The 19,507-nt window shown below is 46.7% G+C and overlaps 1 protein-coding gene across 1 annotated transcript; it reads left to right on the plus strand.

Moving 5' to 3' along the window:
* The first annotated feature begins 544 nt into the window (after nucleotides 1-544).
* Nucleotides 545-18,929, plus strand: Nup50 (nucleoporin 50). Its single transcript, XM_036208035.1, has 8 exons — nucleotides 545-876; nucleotides 4,513-4,591; nucleotides 6,752-6,835; nucleotides 10,699-10,885; nucleotides 12,074-12,730; nucleotides 15,531-15,612; nucleotides 17,272-17,390; nucleotides 18,565-18,929. The coding sequence occupies exons 2-8, from the start codon at nucleotides 4,523-4,525 to the stop codon at nucleotides 18,765-18,767; spliced, it is 1,401 nt and encodes a 466-aa protein (XP_036063928.1). The 5' UTR covers nucleotides 545-876; nucleotides 4,513-4,522; the 3' UTR covers nucleotides 18,768-18,929.
* The last annotated feature ends 578 nt before the right edge of the window (nucleotides 18,930-19,507 follow it).

A 19,507-nucleotide genomic window follows, 5' to 3' on the forward strand; every position in this document is an offset into this window, starting at 1 on the left:
AGTCGTCCCGCAGCTGAAGAATGCCTCCGGGGACGTCATCCCCCGTGGGCCCCAACCCGCCCTGAAGCTTTGGGGAAATTTACTTTCACCTCCACAGCCCCCAACGAGGGAATCGGAGGATGTCTATCACGTGACAGCGACTGGCGCCTGTCCCTCGGGGCTCCGCAGCGCGGTGCCACAACCGGCTTCCAAGCCGCGGGCCGAGACCGCGGGAGAGCCGTCCGCGAGGGAAGCACGCTGCGCACGCCTCACGTTTCCCCACATTCACCGCCCGCCTCCTCAGCCGCCCCCCCACTCCACCCAAGCCGCGGACTGGACCACACAACTCCTCCCGCCCGCGCCTCAGCAGCCACGGGCGCCCGAACCGCCTCCAACCCGGAGGGCGGCCGACACGTGACCAACGTGCTGGACGCGCGTGGCCAGAGGCGCCGGCTCCGCCGCCCGAGCCCGCGGTCCCTGCGCGCGTGCGCGAAACTCAAGCTCCTCCCAGCGACCGTTTCCAAGGGGGCGGACGTGTGGGCCACGTGACACCCGGCGGCCCTTAGGAAGAGGTGCCGGCCGCTGGGGCTCCGACGCGCTTGCGCAGTCGTTGGACGCGGGCGTTTCTTTCCTTTTTTTTTTCGAATTGGTTCTGACGGGCGTTTCGAGTTACAAAATGGCGGCTCAGAGCGCTCTCTTCAACGTTCAGTAGCCGCTTCAGGCTGGGCGGATGTCTCGTCCCCTCAGTGTCCGACTCCAAGCTCCCGAGGCCTGCTGACCACGAAGTCCTTGGAGGTGCTCGGCGTACCGGAAGCTCCCAGCGGCCGCGACCGCCGCCTCGGCCCTGTCCGCCGCGGCGCCGGGGACCCAGCGCGATCTGCGGCGGCCGCTCAGGAGGTGAGAGCCGGGCGGGCCGGGAAGGCGGGGCGGCGGCGGCCTTCGGCGACGCGGGCGGCTGTTTGGGAAGCCGGCCCGGGCCTGCCCTGCGAACCGCGGCGTTCCTCCCGGCCGGAGGAGGGCTCGGCGGGGCTCGGGGCTCGGGGCTCGGCCCGGACGGAGGTAGGCGGCGGCAGGGCTGCCCCGGCCCACCGCTGGCCGTCCTTCCTCATCCATCGTCCCCCCCGGCTGGTCGCGGTCGCGCGCACAGCGTTCCCAGGCCTTTGGTCACCCGGGTTCGTCAAGAGCCGGTCTTGCGGTTTGGGCTTTCCGGGGCGTTTCCGGGACCTCGATCTGCCCCTGGCTCTCGAGGGTAGCCAGCGCGGTGTTTTTCATGTGAAGTTCATCCCTGGAGAGCAGAACTAGGCTGTAGTGGGTTGCGCGCACCGCAGAGAGCGATCGCTGGCGAGTCATGCCTTTCTCCTAACAGTTACAGCGCTTTACACCTGGAAGGCATTTCATAACTTGGTGCCATTTTGCCCACGAACGCAGACATTGGCAAAAAACTCTTCCGGGCTGCCGGGGTAACCCATTTGTTACGGGGATTCAATTTCCCCGGTAACGCTTCGGTAGAGGACTTGCCTAGCACGTACAGGAGCCCCCGAGTCCTGTTCCCCAGCACTCCAAAAGAAAAAAGGAAAGCCTTCACAATAACAATAATTGCTGGCAAATAAGTCTCTAGTGCCAGGCCTTCTTCCAAGTACTTCGCAGAGATGTCTTTTCAGAAGAGGGAGATTAACTGTTTGGAATGTGGAAGAAGTAGGTATTTGGTTCCTTTGTTGTTTTTAAAGGCGAGGTTTTTGCTTATATGTATCTCCTGTGCTGTCCTCGAACTTGTGTGTGGCTTAGACTGGCTTCAAACTCTTATCCTGCCTCAGCCTCCCTATTGCCATCACCCCGGTTGGTGAAATGTGTTTTAAAAGTTGAGCTTATTGTTCGAGTTCCTTTGTTTTCCCACGCTACAACTTTTGAGTTTGGGGGGTAAAAGTAGTATTTTATTTTTAACCAAACTTGTTTAATTAATATTTACAAAGCGGGGGTTGGGGATTTAGCTCAGTGGTAGAGCGCTTGCCTTGCAAGCACAAGGCCCTGGGTTCGATCCTCAACTACACACACACACACACACACACACACACACACACACACACACAAATTTACAAAGCACTTCCTCTGCTCTGCTCCAAGCACCAAGCTAAGCTATGCTTTTTTTTTTTTTAATCTTGTATAGCACTCGCTCCTTCTATCCCATAGATAAGGAAGCATTCACCAAACTCAGTTGCCCCGATCTCTCGGCTTGTCTTGGTTGCTAGCACTAGTAGCTTGTAGTATTTTCTCAAATATGCAGTGCCTCCGATCACTGATTCTGCAACAGTTTCCTATGAGTCAAGCAGGTTTGGGACATTTGGAGTCATCAGTAAACCAAACTAAAATTCTTGTTTTCTGTTTTATCTGACTGAATAAATAGGAAATGGCATCATCTTCATTAATTTATTTATTATGGCAGCTACTCTTTAGTTTCAAGTATGAGTTAGATATTTTTATTTTACTTAGTACCTGTATTTGTGTTTTCCGACACCCCTTTTGTCCACATCATAAAACAGTGACTGTAACCCGTCGGCTGCTTGCCTCTTCTGCCCTCTGGTGTTGATGTTAGGTAATTATTAGAAAAATTTCCTGATAGAAAAATTTCCTGATGGATCCAGAAACCTTACCTGTGATGAGTTCTATGAAGAATGCTGTTTCTGATAAGCTCAGCTTTGCAGTGTTTGTGGGGAGGAGTTAAAAAGAGAGAGCTCCCAGTCACTGGTGTTATTAGAGTTCATGCTGTAGATTTTAGAATCTTCAATTTTAAAGTCATTCTGTAATCAGAAAAAAAAAATCCCTGTAAGCCCCTCCCTGCACATCAGATTCTGGAGGGCTTTGGAGTTCTCTGATTCAAAACTTAACTCTGTACTGCTAATCTGCTTAGAGCATTAGATGATGGGTAAGATGGTCTCTAGTGTCTGTTCTAGGATGCCTACTGTGGTGGGTTGCTGTGCTGAGGGCAAATGAATGGAGAAATATCAGGAAGGGGTCCTGACAGATAACTGCCAGCCCAGGCAGCTGCTGCTGCTGCTGAGGCTCTAAAGAATACAAACAATACTTAGATCAAAGCCCTCAGTCAGATCTGATGTGGGTTGATTTTTTTTCCTTTTGTTTGTTGTTCGTGTGTGTGTGTGTATACACGTGTGTACACAGTGCCTGTGAAGGTCAGAAGAGGGCACTGGATCCCCTATAGCTGGAGATAAAGGCATGTGAGCCACTGGACATGGGTGCTGGGAACAGAACTCAGTTCCTCTATAAGAGTAGTACACCCTCTTAACTGCTGAACTATCTCTTCAGCCCCTGTTGTTGTTAGTATTTCTAAAAAAGAAAAGCTATTTTTGAGACAGGGTTTCTCTGTGTAGCCCTGGCTGTCCTGGAACTTGTTTCGTAGACCAGCCTGTCCTTGAACTCACAGAGATCCACCTACCTCTACTTCTAACCCTGGGGGTTAAAGGTGTGTGCCACCATCCCTGGCTATTACTATTATTATTATCATCATCAACATTATTATTATCATTATTAAAGATTTATTATTTGGGTTGGTGTGTGCTTGCTGTGGAAGCCAGAAGAATTAGATACCCCTGGAATTGGAGTCACAGGTACTTGTTAGCTTGTGGTGGGTCCTGGGAATTAAACACTCTGCACTACCAGTGCACTCCCTTATCTGCCAAGCCAGCTCTCTAGCCCTGAGGGTGTACTTTTGAAGTAATTTATATTCTGAGATGTTAACACATCCATAGTAATAAGGTTTTGAATTTGTAAGTAATGTCTTAGCTTTTCACAATATGTAATTCAGGGCAATTAAATGTTAATTGGGAGACATTTCTGTCAATTGTAGCCTTAAGAAAATTACTTGGTTGCAGAAGTATTTCCAGTGCATTATTAAAATCCTTACCTAAGAATAAACTTAGCATCTTTAAATTTTAAATATTAAAAATGTTTTGTTTATGGCAAGAATATTTGCATTGACCTAAGGACTTTATTGTATGTACAGTATACTGCATAAATATTGTAGATTTTGAAAGAAAAAATAGATGTTTCATTTAATCTTTCTGAATGGAGTTGGCTTCCTGTTGGGAAAGAGTGCCTGTGTTCCTCTCGGATCTGTGCCTGCCTCTTGAAATAGTAAATGAAAATGTTCCACTGGAATCCCCCAGCCCATTGTAAAGCCCTCACTGATGCAGTTTTCAGCGGCATCAGGAGCATGCTTACTAGATCCTATGCTGGACTATATTTTTTAAATTACTTGTAATAAAAAAAAATTAATTAAAAAAGTAGAGTTAAATTCGCTCATCTCCATATTTTCCTTAATTTCCTAGTGTATTTCCTTCCCTTTAAGCAAATCCATGTAAGTAAATCTCATTTGCTTAAAACCTGTTAACTGCTTTTTCTTATATTTCTCTATTTTGTGATTTTATTACAAAATAAATGAAGACTACAACAAAAAAATATTTGTAAGAGCTATCTTGGTGCAGAAAAGCAAACATCTTATTTCTGTTTTCTGTAATCTAGGTTCAAAAAAATGGCCAAAAGAATTGCCGAGAAGGAATTAACAGATAGGAACTGGGACCAAGAAGATGAAGCTGAAGAGGTACAGAGCAGTTCCCTTGGCTGTTTCTTGCTGTCTGCAGTTAAGCTCCTGTTGTGGTCCACGTGAAGAACATGATGGTAGAATTTTAAAACCTTTAGAATACACAGAGTAGGAGATGATGCTTTCTCGTGAGCTGTGTTCATTTACTGTAGAAACTTGTTCTTCATGTGTGACTGTGCTTTTCTACTAGTGTGTGTTCCTGATGATGAGTGTGTAGACATACCTTCGACATACCTTCCTGCACACACTTGCAGTGTCCTCTACTGTGGTTTGAGTGTATTTTAGACATCACTAGACAGCAAGTTAAGGAAGCTTCAGTCTGTTCTCTCCCCTGTCCCCTTCACTCTGGTGCTTCTCATGCCTGCTGCTTGCTGTTCTGATGCTACACCTGCATCCCAGCAGTTGTACTGATTGGAATAGAATTTATATCAGCAAGATTAAAGTTGTCTCCTGTGAGGAAACCTTTGCATTTCTAGGTCTCTTGAGCAAGTTGGTACTCCTAAGTGAGTTTACTAAGAAAATCTGTAGCAAAGCTAACTCCAGGTCTATAGCACACAGCTAGGTGGTAAGTCAGGGAAGAAAAAGTGTTTTGCAGTTTTATTCTTAGGCTGCTGTCTTCCTTTTTGGTACTGATCTGTATGCTGGTATGTTTAGGAAAATCAAACCACTGGTATATTAATGTTTTTACAGGGCCTTTAACTGCCTTGGTCTTTAGTTGAAGCTTTGATCATGGATTTTCTCCCCTCCTTGGTCTTAAGCACAGTCCTGGGAACAAGATCTAGACTGCCCTAGAATTGTTTGAGACTAAAGTGTCCAAGAGTGAAAGAACCTGGGCAGGCTCTACTTACTGAAATGAGTATGGAAATCAGTTTCATTAATTGACAAATGTAGCCAAATGGTCCTTGTTCTGGGTAGGAGAGTAGTTCTGATTTTGAGATAATCTCACATTCTAATTCAGGCTGGCCTTGAACTGTCTGTCAGTCCTGCTGCATCAGCCTCCTGTTTATAGGGGCTATGGGTTGGAGCTGGCACACTTGACTCAGTGAGAATTTTGTGCAGGAAATATTTAGTTCTGGCCCTAACTAGATCGGTAAGAGAATAGATACAGAAAAAACAAAGCCCTTTAACACGTTTTTCACACCATGGAAGAGCACTGGTTGACTGGAGGCATTTGTGACTAGGTTGCTGGCCATTTTAGACAGTGGGCAAGGTGGGCAGGACCAGGAGCCTTCTCCAAAACAGTGGAAGGCTGTAGCTCAGTGGTACAGCCCATGCTTAGCACGTGCAGAGTCCTATTCTACAAAAGAAGAATGTGGATGCTATCTGTATCAACTCTTTTGTTTGCTTGTTTCTATGTATAATAGCTCTGGCTGGCCTCGAACTCACAGAGATCCACCTGCCTCTGCCTCCCCAGTGCTGGAATTAAAGGCGTGCGCCACCGCTTTAACTTAATGTTTTTGAAAACTAGTAGTAAGCTCCTGGCTTCAGAATGGGCTTTACTATCTACTACCAATCATGAGCTTTTGGATGGTAGCTCTTATGTCTTGTTGACATAGGCAACTTACTGTGACTTTACTAGTGCTTCTTCTAGACAATATGTCTAAGATATTTGAGGAAGCCACTAATGAATATTAGTGCACCAAAGTTTCGGTGGTGTTCATCTTTCAGAAATCACATATTCCTGTCTCTGGGTTGGGACTTGAAGCCTGGATTTGTAGATTCTGAAAGACTCGTGGCACCTGATTAGAATTGGAATCTACAGATTTCTGTAGATACTCAATGTGAGCTTTTTTTTCTTTTCTTTCTCTTTTGGTTTTTTTCAAGACAGGGTTTCCTCTGAGTAGTTTTGATGCCTGTCCTGGATCTCGCTCTGTAGACCAGGCTGACCTTGAATTCAGAGATCTTCCTGGCTCTGCCTCCTGAGGGCTGGGATTAAAGGCATGCCCAGTGTGAGCTGTTTCTTTTTTTTTTTTTCTTTTTTTCTTTTTCTTTCTTCCGGAGCTGAGGATCGAACCCAGGGCCTTGTGCTTGCTAGGCAAGCACTCTATCACTGAGCTAAATCCCCAGCCCCATGAGCTGTTTCTTAATGTGTTAACAGTAAACTCTTTTAATCTTCTTTTGGCCTTACTTTTCTGTTGTCTAATTCGTCCATTCTTGCAGGTGGGAACATTCTCAGTGGCCAGTGAGGAAGTCTTGAAGAATAGAGCCATAAAGAAGGCAAAGCGTAGGAACGTTGGATTTGAAGTGAGTGCTTCCTACAACTTTCGTGTCTTACTAACAGGTTTCCTAGTCACAGAGCATTTGTATAGCAAATGCTTTCCCTGTGCACATTTTTCATATGTGTATGCATGGGGATTAGTGCTTGTGTGCCTACTGTGGCACACAGAGAGGTCAGGACAACTGTGGGAGTCAGTTCTCTCCAGCATCTGGTCCCTGGAAATCAAGTTCAGGTCATCAGGTTTGGTGACAAGACAGGTACCTTTACCTGCCGAACCATTTCACCAGCACACACATTTTATTTGTGTGTGTGTGTGTGTGTGTGTGTGTGTGTGTGTGTGTGTGTATTCGTATTTAATTTATGTGGCTGTGTATGTGTTTATGCGCCATGGGTGCAGGTGCCAAAAGAGGTCGGAAGAAAGTTTTAGATCCTCTGGTGTTATAGGTATTTGTAAGCTCTCTGAACATGGGACTAGGATCGGAACTCAGGTCTTCTGGAAGAGCAGCAGCGAGTGCTCCAAACTGTTGAGCCATATCTAGCCCCCACAAAGGCCTTTTTAAAGTGCTTCTTGGTGTAGATCTTGGAAGCTAGGAAACGTAATGATGAGCCATCCAGTTAGCTGAGACACTAAGATGAATAATGACAAAGTTGTGACAACATAAAGAGGAAAAATTAGTACCATTCAATAGTGGTGTGAGGTGGAAGGAAGGGGGTGGGGGGTGGGAAAGGAGAATCCTGTCACATGCTAGGAGCATTTCATGTGCTGATAGATTCCATAATATGGTGGCATGTGCTGCAAGCTGCAGGAAAATGTAATGGCATTCGGCTACTATCACAACAGCTAGAATCTGGTCACAAAGAAGAAACTATTTTGAAATCAACCTTTGTGGCCACTTCAGAATCAACTACATGTGTGTGCATGTGGAGGCCAGGAGTCAACATCAAGTATCCTCTTATTACCACCTGTTATTATTACTGTCATCATTATTCTTATTACATGTCAGTGGGGGGGACAGCGGGTGTATGTGCAGTACGTGTGTAGCCGTTGAGTGTCTTCCTCCATGACTCTCCACTTTACATATTGAGGCATAGTCTCTCATTTGAACCCAGACATTGCTGATTTGCCTAGTCTAGCCAGCTAGTTTGCTGTGTGGATTCCGAGTCTACCTCCCACTCACTGGGATTAGAATCAGGGCTGCCACACCCAGTCATCATTTAATGGGTGCTGGGAACTGAACTCTGGTCCCCAGCATTTGTATGGCACATGCTCTACCTGGTGAGCCATCTCCCAACCTCTATTTTACTGGGATGAGACAGAGTCATAGCATCTACCTGAATGAAGAAATGGGCTTTCCCCAAACACCAGATGCAAACAGATCTAGACATTAGAAATAATATGGATGTGTCAAGCCCGGCATAGTAGTGCACGTCTTTAATTCCTTGATCTGAGTTCAAGGCCCAGCCTGGTCTACATAATGAGACCATGTCTTTAAAAAAAAAAAGGAAAACATTAATGTGTCAGATTTACTCTAAAATGTGGTTAGAAATCACTTACTGTCAGCGGTTTCTAAAGTATCAATAAATACTATGTGAGTTTAAATCCCTGCAGAATCAAAAGGCCCTGAAGAGCTCTCTATAGTCTCACAGCTTGTCTGTGAGTCACATGATATATTTGAGGGTTTTTTTTTTTCTTTTTGGTTTTTTTTTGAGACAGGGTTTCTCTGTGTAGCTCTGGCTGTCCTGGAACTCATTCTGTAGACCAGGCTGGCCTCCAACACAGAGATCACCTGCCTCTTCCTCCTGAGTGCTGGGATTAAAGGTGTGCATTACCACTGCCTGGCAAACTGTTTGATTGTGCAAAACATCTATCTTTCAGGAGATGGTGTTTTTGCTATTTTTCTTTTTTAAGAGTGTGTGAGCGTGCATGCGTGTGTGCATGTGAGTGCTTGCACACAGAGGCCAAAAGAAGGCATCAAAGCCCTGGGAACTGGAGTTTTAGTAAGGCAGTTGTGAAGCACCTGATATGGGTGATGAGAATCATGCTTGGGTCGGGTCCTGTGGAAGAGCAGTAAGTGCTCTTAACCACTTAGTCACCTCCTGGCCCCTTGTAAGATGTGATTGATCAGAAATCAGGTTTGGGGCAGGGGCATTGCTCAGTTGGCAGAGTACATGACTAGCATTTGTGAAGCTCTGGGGATAGTGCACATGCCTGTAAACTCAGGGCTCAGGAGATGGAGGCAGAAGGCTCAGAAGTTCAAGGTCACAGACTACATAGCAAGTGGAAGTCCAGCCTGTGATTCGTGATGCTCTGCCAAATAGACAAAGACATCAGAATTAAAGATGTATTTAAGATTTCTCATTCTTTCTGATTTTATTGCTGTAAATGTATCGGTGGTCAGTAAACATTTGAAAATCTGTAGGTGTGATTAAAAGTGCTTTTGAAAAATAAAAATCTAACATTAAGGCTAACTGGGCTGTCTTAGTTGGAGTTTCTGTTGCTACACCATGAGCTAAAGCAACTTAAGAGAGGGCAACTTACGGTTGTAGTCCATCACGAAGGGAAAGAACTCTAGCAGAGGCTGTAGAGCGGTTCTCACTTGTGAGTTGCGACCCCTTTGGGGAGTTCCACTCACAGGGATTGCCCAAGACCATTGGAAAACAGATATTTATGTTACCATTTGTAAAAGTAGCAAAATGACAGTTGTGAAGTAGTTACAAAAATAATTTTATGGCTGGGGTCACAGCATTAGGAAGGGTGAGAACCACTGCCAGGAAGGAATGCTGCTTATTGGTTTGCTCCTCCTGGCTCTCAGCATGCTTTCTAACATAGCTAAGGAACATCCTGCTCAAGGGTGGTGCTGCTCACAGTGAGTTGGGCCCTCCCACATGGGTTATTAATCAAGGAAATCAGGAGGCATTTTCTCAATTGAGGTTCTTCTTTCCAGATGACTCAAGCTTGTGTCAGAATTGACAAAAACCAACCAAAACATGGGCTGTCTGGGAAATGAAGAAGGTTTCACTGTGTGTGGGTGTGAGTCTGTGTGTCTGTGTGTGTCTAGACTTTGATAAGGAATGTAAGTTTTACAGCATCTCAGCTGACTGAACAGGCTGGCCAAGGGAAGAGTTTACCAAAGACAGGAATTAGGAAACAGCAAGGAAAAGAAAGATTGCTTAACTAATAGAAAGGCTAGAATCTGCAGTGTGGTCTCCTCAGATTTCTGTAGGCTGAGAACAGCCTGGAACCCCAAAGTTCTTGAGAAATTAGGTAAACAGTGAAATATTTTTAATTATTCTAATTTTGTGTTTCTAAAGCTTCTTTAGGCAAATGTTCTTTGAAAGGTGCATGAGGTTTAATTGTATTGGGAATATTTTCAGTTATTCTGGAGCTCGGTGGCAGGAACATGAATTTTTAATATTTGACTGAAAGATAAACAGCACTGGTGGCAGTGGAAAAGTCAAGAGTTAGGGCCACGACTACCAGAGTTACAGAGAGCTTTATTAGGAGGGAGAGGGAAGCCAGGCCTGGGGGAGGGAGCAGAGCTGAACAGGGAGAGGGTAGAGTCTGCATCTGGCTTTTAAGGTGACCAGGCCAGGCCACACCATGCGTGAGTAGTCGCCAGTGCCCCCTAATGACCTAAGACACAAGACCCCGAGCTGCGCATGTGCCAGAGTGAGGGCAGGATCCTAACATTGACTATATACAGTGCCTTTAAATACTGATTCCACCCATCTCCTGACTGTTTCAGGAAGGCAGCTCTGACACTGCTGTCGCTAGAGGCATGCACCATCCTTCCCTCTCTCCTGTCTGGGCCGTACTGGTAGCTTCCCTTAGGTACAGTGCCCCACGTCTGAGCTCTGCTTGCCTAAAGTGTGCTTTCTCTCTTTGCAGTCTGACAGTGGAGGAGCCTTTAAAGGGTTTAAAGGTTTGGTTGTGCCTTCTGGAGGAGGAGGATTTTCTGGATTTGGTGGTGGCTCTGGAGGGAAGCCTCTGGAAGGACTGACAAATGGAAACAGCACAGCCAGTGCCACACCCTTCTCCAGCACAAAGGCAGCAGTGGAGCCCAAAGCAACCTTTGGTGAGTTACTCCCTCTCCAGCCCCCTCTGAAATAGTTCCTGAAAGAGAGCTCTGCTACCAGGTTGTTTTTGTTTTACTTTTTCCCTTTGACAGGGTCTTGATATATAGCCCAGGCTGACCTTGAACTCAGTCCTCCTCTTCCAACCTCTGAATACTGGGATACTGTATGTGCTAGCAGACCCAGCAGGAGAGTATGTTTCTACACTGCATCCCTTGGACATAGCAGTGAAAGGATGGGCCTCGGCGAGATGCATGGAGAAGTGAGCCAGCAGAACACGTTACCTTTGCATCAGCCCACAGCGGTTCTCTTCTCAGCTCTGCCAGTTATTTGCTGTGTGGCTTCACTTTCAACTTCCTAACCTGAGTCCCAGAATTGACTAGCAGGAAGTCCTGGTACATGCACACCAAGGGCTTTCTGTGCACTTCCCACTAAAAATGCTAGTGGAAACTGGGGTGACACTGTCTTTGGTCACTGTTTCCCAATATAGGCTTGAACAGGAAATACTGAATACCCAATCCTGTTTTGGATGAGTTAGTCAGCAACTTCTGGGATTTACATAAAGAACAGGATCTTGGGCTGAATCCTAAAAATGATCCTGACTGGCTCTGAAAGTGTATGCTGTGTGGTGTTCGTTGGTTTGAGATGGGTCTCATGTAGCTTAGCTGCAGGAGCTCAGGCTAGCCGTTAGCAGTGTAGTGAGGATGACTTTGAACTCTGCTCCCTCCTGCAGGCACTCAGCATCCACTGACGTGTTTAGTCCTTACTAAGCAGAATAGCCTTAGTGACTTAGTAACCGCTTGCTGGATATCCAGTTCCTCAGTGTTGGCTTACGAACACAAGCTTGGAGAACAGTGACGGGGAAAGCAGAGCATGGTGGTAGCCGTGCAAAACCTTGTTGTAGCTGAGCCTAGTGGCACACACCTGTTGTCCCGGCTCAAGAAGCTGAAGCAGAATGGGGAGTTCAAGCTTGCTTGGGACTACATAGCAAGCCTCCATTGAAACACAATAAAAACAAACCAACAGGTTGGGGGTTTAGCTCAGTGGTAGAGCGCTTGCCTAGTAAGCGCAAGGCCCTGGGTTCGATCCTCAGCTCAAAAAAAAAAAAAAAAAAAAAACCAAAAAAAACCCAGCCCTTAGAGGGTTTAATCAGACCGCTTCTAAAGTGTTTGGACTTTAACTTCTTACAGGTTCTTTTGCTGTGAATGGCCCTACTACCCTGGTGGATAAAAAGATTTCAAGCCCCAAATGTACTACCAGCAATCAGCTGGCCTCCTCTGGCCCTGCTTCCAGTACAGCCTGCACTGGGAATGTCTATCACAAGCAGTTGGCTGGCTTGAACTGCTCTGTCCGGGACTGGATAGTGAAGCATGTGAATACGAACCCACTGTGTGACCTGACGCCCATTTTTAAAGACTACGAAAGGTACTTGGCCACGATTGAGAAGCAGCTTGAGAATGGAGACGGCCGCAGTTGTGAGAGCCAGACTGACAGGGGAGCGGCCGGAATGCTGTCTCCTTCCCTCGTTAGTTCGGCTAACCTACGAGAGCCACCGTTTCCGTTTCACGGTAACAAAGCCGAGGACACATCTGAAAAGGTGGAGTTTACAGCAGAAAAGAAACCGGATGCAGCACAAGGAGCAACGAGTGCCTCGTTTAATTTTGGCAAGAAAATTGAGAGTTCAGTTTTGGGCTCGTTAAGCTCTGGCTCCCTGACTGGGTTTTCATTCTCCCCTGGAAACTCTAGTTTATTTGGTAAAGATGCTGCCCAAAGTAAAGCTGCCTCTTCACCGTTTTCTGCTAAAGCATCAGAAAGTCAAGCAGGAGGCAGCAGCAGTGAATGCAGAGGTAAGTGCTAAGCCCCTGACTGACATCTGTGTAGGTCTAATGAGAAGGTCCCAGGTGCTCCATTTTCTGTGTGTGTCACAGCTGCTTAGTCCTTATCCTAAACATAGAGCGAGGCCTGCTTTACAGGGTGCTAAAAGCTCACCAGGGCTGAGTGGGGTGGAGGTGTGGTTCTTTGGAGAGCAATGACATGGTATTCACCAGCAGTCCAGCCTCTGTCTTCATGAGGCGCATCTCCAGGTGCCTAATAAAGGTGTGTTAAAGATGGCTGCGGTGAACCGGGTGGTGGTGGCGCACGCCTTTAATTCCAGCACTCGGGAGGCAAAGGTAGGTAGATCTCTGTGAGTTCGAGGCCAGCCTGGGCTACAGAGTGAGATCCAAGAAAGGTGCAAAGCTACACAGAGAAACCCTGTCTCGAAAAACAAAAAAAGAAGGCTGCAGTGGAGGCTGGCTGAAGTTATAACATGCTAACTAAAAAGCACTGAGCATGTGGTAGTGTGTTTAGAAGAAGCAAATTAAAAACTTTCAAAAATTGATTACTGAAAAAGCTCAACATGAATGTCTGTTGAATTTGATTGTACTTAGGAATCTGGTTGTAAATGAGATGCTCCAGCATTAATGTTAGGACCAGACCCGATGCAAAGGAGGGTCACTCCTGCCCAAAGGAAGGCCCTGCTGTCGTGAATCATCGGTGTCCTTGGACCTTTTGTACCCAGTGTGTCAGGTCTTGGCAATGGGCACAGTTGCAGGGTTTCTTCAGAGATATTGGTACCCACAGTGCTCATAACATAACACTTCAGTTCTATCCAGTTAACTTTTAAAATGATGGGTGTGCTTTTATTTAATTATTATGTATACAATGTTCTGTCTGCATATATTCCTGCAGGAAGAGGTTTTGAGATCTCATTACAGATGGTTGTGAGCCACCATGTGGTTGCTGGGAATTGAACTCAGGACCTCTGGAAGAGCAGCCAGTGCTCTTAACCTCTGAGCCATCTCTCCAGGCCTTGTTTTTTTGTTTTTCTCTTTGTAGCCTCTGGTAGAGCTCGCTATGTAGACCAGGCTGCCCTTGAACTCACAGAGATCTTCCAGCTTCTACCAAGTGCTGGGATTAAAGCTGTGAGCCACCATCATAGCCAACAAGTTTCTAATTTTTGATAGAAATAGTTACGTGTTTTAAATAATTGAATGTTCTGTGTGTAAATGACTGTGTGGGACAGGGGGAACAACTCTGAAATACCTGAGGCCACAAAAGTGAAAGAAGCCTAAAATCCCCTGGACATCCAGGAAGGCAGTCAGCAGATGCCTGCGGAGTAGAGGGGACATCTGGAAGCTGAACAGCTGGTGGCCCTGATGTCCAGAATATAAAAATGTGTTACTGTTAAGAGTTCTCCTTGCTCTTCCATAGAACCCAAGTTTGGTTTCCAGCTCCAGAGCTCTTCTGACTTCTACAGGCTCCTGCACACACATGTGCACATACACTCACATACATGTAAACAATAAATACAAAGGTATAAGGAATTCAGTACAAGAAAACAAATAGTAAAGAATATTGTGAGGACTACATGATAGGATAGGCAATAATTAAGACTTTGAATGGTAACAGAGAACAAGGCCAGTGTTCCCTCAGGTATGGATGTTACCTTCCTTCCAGAAGGCTGCGTTGTCTGGGTGACAACAGTTCTGATGTGGTGCCTGAGCCTTGAGTAAAGTCAAATCTAGGACCTGTTGGCTTCCTCTGCTGTTTGAGTAGGCCCTAACACTGCATCCTCAAGGATGCATATTAATGTGCTGTTCTCCAGGGGTACAGTACCTTTGTCTGTTTGCCACTGCACCACTGTGCTGTCCTGTCTGGGCCAGCCGCCACTGCTCCTTGTTTGAACTCTTCCTCAGGGTACTTGGCCCAATACCCACACACACACACACTTTTTTAGGGATTTATTTATTTATTATGCATAGTGTTCTGCTGACCTGTATGCCTACATGCCAAAAGAGGATGCCAGATCTCATTATAGATGGTTGTGAGCCACCATGTGGTTGCTGGGAATTGAACTCAGGACCTCTGGAAGAGCAGCCAGTGCTCTTAACCTCTGAGCCATTTCTCTAGCCCCAAGGGGCCCCTTTTATTTCTCCTCTGCCTCTAAATAAGAGGAGAGTGTCTCCCCAACATGGGCAGCTGTGTCATCCCTTGTCCTGCACACTGCACCATCTGACACTGTTGCCATCTTGTGATTACCACATGTTACCGTCAGAAAAACTTGGAATTTGTTGAAACAGCAAGTGTCTGACCTTCCTGGAGCACCTTCTTAAGTCCTAGAGCCTCAGCTAAGTAATCATTTTGAAGCTTGCCAGGACATAGATCCTAGCGGACCTTAGTTCAGTCTTTTGATCCAAGTCTTTAGTGTTGCTCTAGTCGGGCAGGTTGGACACAGACGCCTTTCTCTTAGAGGATCCTTCTCTTGGTGTGCCAGCAGTGTCTCTCTTGAAAGGATGTGCCCCTCCTGCCCCTCCCAATGAGCCAGGTCCCTGTAATACAAGACTATTGAGCCCTGTAACAGTTCCATCAAAGCTTTGGAGCAATTTCTCTGACAAGCTTGGCCTGTAAAACAGCCACTTTTGCCCTGTGACCACTGCCGGTGGTGGTTATCCCTGGGCACAGTGTGGCTCTGGACATTGGTAGGGGCGCTGTAGGGCGCCCTCTTTAGTGTTCACAGTTGTATTTACCAGCCCCCATGGAGTATTCAGGTCGATGTGCAGGACGGTGGGGTGGAAGCATCTGCTGACTGAGTGGTTTCTGTGCCAGGTGGCGATGAAGAAGAGAACGATGAGCCGCCCAAGGTGGTGGTGACCGAAGTGAAGGAAGAGGACGCATTCTACTCCAAAAAGTGAGTGGGCTGGGGGGGTGCGGGCGGCCTGCAGGCAGCCTGGCTCCAGCCGGACCTCAGCTGGACCAGGGAGGAAGGCCTGGCCCCTTTGAAGTTTGGTTTTTTGTTTTGAGACAAGAGTTTCTCTGTGTAGCCCCAGCTCTCCTGAAACTTTGTAGGCCCTACTGGCCTCTGCCTCTCCAGTGCTGGCATTAAAGGCATGTGCCCCTGCCACCAGGCTTGGCCTGTTTATTTTTAAATAAATTTATCTCTTCTCTCTCTCCCTGTTCTCTTCCCTTCTCCCACAGAAAATCACCTAGTCACTTGGTTCTGCTTCTGCTGTAAGCATGGAGGTGTCTGTGGTCCCCACAGCCAGAGTTAGGCACTGTTGTTCCTCTCTGTTAGGGTCTATGAACCTGTCTCTCCTCTGCTGATGGGAAAAGACTGGAAGGGAAATTTCAGTTCTGTTGTTAAGATTAAATGAGATTATTTTGTACTGAGATGTTTACTGGGAAACACAGATATTAGAGTGCTGTCCTATGTTGCAGGTGCTATGGGCCATAGAATTTTGTTTTATTTCAAGAGCTTTTTAGGCAGTAATTTTTTGGGGAGGAGTGGGGAGGGTTTCGAGACAGGGTTTCTCCATGTAGTTTTGGTGCCTGTCCATGGATCTCGCTCTGTAGGCCAGGCTGGACTCGAACTCACAGAGATCTGCCTCGCTCTGCCTCCCGAGTGCTGGGATGAAAGGTGTGCACCCCCACCACTCGGCTAGGCAGTAACAATTTTAATTTTAATAATACAAGTGACACATAGGAATGATCCTGACTTTGCAGTTTTGTTTGTTTGTTTGTGGGGCTTCCTCTTCATCAGAGCAAGTCAAATGAGCAAACTTTTTGTTTGTTTTGTTTTCCAGACAGGGTTTCTCTGTGTGACCCTGGCTGTCCTGGGTCTCGCTCTGGCCTCAAGCTCATAGAGATCCGCCTGCCTCTGCCTCCCGAGTGTTGGGATTAAAGGCATGTGCCACCACCGTCAGTTTAATTTTGTTGTGGTGGTTTGTTTTGAGTAGGGATCTAATTGTGCAGCCCTGGCTGACCTTGAACTCACAGACCCACCTGCCTCCACCTCCAGAGTGCTGGCTCTATTTTCTTACCTAAGGGTCTTCGTCTAACACATAGGTTTGGAAAACAGTGTGCTGCTTTAGCCATAGTCACACCCTACTCCAGATGTAGCTCAGTATCTCAGGGATCCAAATGGAAGGCCTGAAGAGAGTTTGAAAACCTAAGGGAAAGCAGGGTGGGAGAGATGCAGGGCAGACTCAGGACCAAGGCACAGGAGAGGGCAGTGAGAAGTGGGTCAGCTGACATGTTGAGTGACTTGAGGGAAGATGGTTTCTAGGGGACTGTGATTGTCACTAGCAAAGTTCGCCTAGCATGCCCAAGATCCTGGATTCCATGCCCAGCACTACAAAGAAAGGTGGGGGGGGGGGGGGCGGCAGCGGCGGCGAATTCTAGACTATCTAACTAGATTATTTTACTCTGATTTTCTTAGCCCAGATACTAACAGTCTGGTAAAGAAGACTTTATTTTCCTCTTACCCACTGCAGTTGACTCACAGGAGGGTAAACAGTAGTGTCAACAGACTGACTTGTTGAATCTGATCATGGCTGTTGTTTTTCCACAGGTGTAAACTATTTTACAAGAAAGACAATGAATTTAAAGAGAAGGGTGTCGGGACCCTGCATTTAAAACCCACAGCCAGTCAGAAGACTCAGCTCTTGGTGCGGGCAGACACCAACCTAGGTGAGTGCAGAGCAGTCCCGGGTGGGTAAAGAGCTTTGTCTTGACCCTGTGGTTCTTTGGATTTTGAAGCTCAATAATAGGGGTTTGTTTTGTCTAATGAAAGTGATCTTGAGGTCAAATTTATCTTCTGGTTACTAATATGGATGTGGTTTTGAGTGTCGGGAAGTTGTGTGCACAGTATAGGTGTGGTGTTGAAGCTATAATGGAGAAGTGCCGCAGAGGCTTTCTTTGCCGTACACTATAGTGTGGCAGAGGAACGGCATGCAAGTGGGATGGATCCTTTGGTGAGCACAGAAAGTACACGGGTTTCAGTTTAAGGGGGCCGGGGGAGGGCGGTACATGGAGGACCAAGATTATTAGGTCTCATTCCTCAGCCGATCTCTACCCTCATTTTGGAACAGGATCTCACTAAACCTAAACCTTATTGATCAGCTTGACTGGCTTACCAGTGAGTTTCAAGTTTCAAGGATCCACCTGTTTGTGCCACATATATGCCTACCCTTCTCTAAGCTGGGATTACAGGAATGTGCTGCTATCCTCAGCTTTTTAAAAACATAGATTCTAAGATTTGAACCCAGGTCCTTGTGTTGCATGCTTAGTGATGGGGCCATCTCCAGCCCTAGGGAATCTTTCTATATCGAACAAGAATACCACATTTCTGTCTCCTTGCCACACTTGAGCTGACTCTTGCAACAGTCCATTAAAGACTAGCTCTGACAGCAGTGGGCCTGTGATGTGGGGTCAGTAGTGTGAGACTGCCCAGCGTCACCGAAAGACCCCTGGGGTTCACTTCCTGTGATTTGACTAACTAGGACAGTGTCACCATAGTGTCACTCTTGCCCAGTGAGCAGTGCTGGTGAGAAGCACTGTGTCTGCTGACCCCGCATCCTTAAGTACCATGAAAGGTGACGATCTGGGTAAGCCAGTGACACTCTGAACAAGGCTCCTGCCTCAGAAATTTCAGAGTGTGGACAGTTTCCTTGGTGCCTGTCAACCCCAGCTCCCACAGCTTGTCACAGTCCAGCCTACAGGAAATGAAAAACTTTATGGCTGTAACTTTTAACACATCGAGAATTTGCCTCAGTGTAGAAGCTGTAGCTTCTTAAAGAATCCTTCAGTGTTGATACATATTTTATATTTTGTTTTGATAATATTTTCCTTTGTTTACTCAAAGGCAACATACTGCTGAATGTTCTGATTCCACCCAATATGCCGTGCACCCGAACAGGGAAAAACAATGTCCTCATCGTCTGTGTCCCCAACCCTCCACTCGATGAGAAGCAGCCCACAGTCCCGGTCACCATGCTGATTCGGGTGAAGACAAGCGAGGACGCCGATGAATTACACAAGATTTTACTGCAGAAAAAGGATGCCTGAGCACTGAGGCCCACCAAGGAATGTTGCCACACTGCTGCTTCCCCTCTGCCCCCTAAACTTAGTCACATTCTTTCCTGTTCTTACTGTGGCATTCTGAGAACTTCAGGTAACGGGAAACTTCTGTGAGGAAGATTAAGGCCAATAAAACCTCTGGACGTGTCAGCTCTGTTCCCTTCCTGAGAACTAAGCAAAATACATTCAAGTGAAAAATTTGGGAAGATTTTTAATGTTGATTCATTGAGTAAACTAACCTAAGTGATTCTTAATGGACTGCAATCAGGGTACCAGTTAGCTCTCCAAAGGCTCCTTCAGGCAGCCTTGGGCTCCACTCCTGCCTGCCCCAGGAGACCCCATGGCAGTGTCCCTCAGTGCTCCAGAAGACACCCATCGCTCCCCCCTGTGGGCTTCTCTGACCTGTGACTAGCACTCCTGCCGAACGCCACACCGCCACACTGTGACTGCGCTAAACTGTGGGTACTGGGTATCGCTGTCATTGGCCTGTCGGCAGGTACTGGCCTTTGACCTGGAGCTGTTTGATCCAGAAACTGCCTTTTCATGAAAAGGACATGAGTGGCTTGTCGGGGAGCTGGCGGTGTAGACTAGGTTTTGTTGTTTGTATCCAGGAGGTGCTCTTACTTTACCCCCCTCAGTTAATGTGGAAGGGGCTGTCAGGAATAATGGATTTTAAAAGCACAAATTTGGTAGCTTTTTTTATATCATTTCTATACCACAAACAAGCC

The sequence above is a fragment of the Onychomys torridus genome, chromosome 16, assembly GCF_903995425.1.
Source record: "Onychomys torridus chromosome 16, mOncTor1.1, whole genome shotgun sequence".
NCBI lineage: Eukaryota > Metazoa > Chordata > Mammalia > Rodentia > Cricetidae > Onychomys > Onychomys torridus.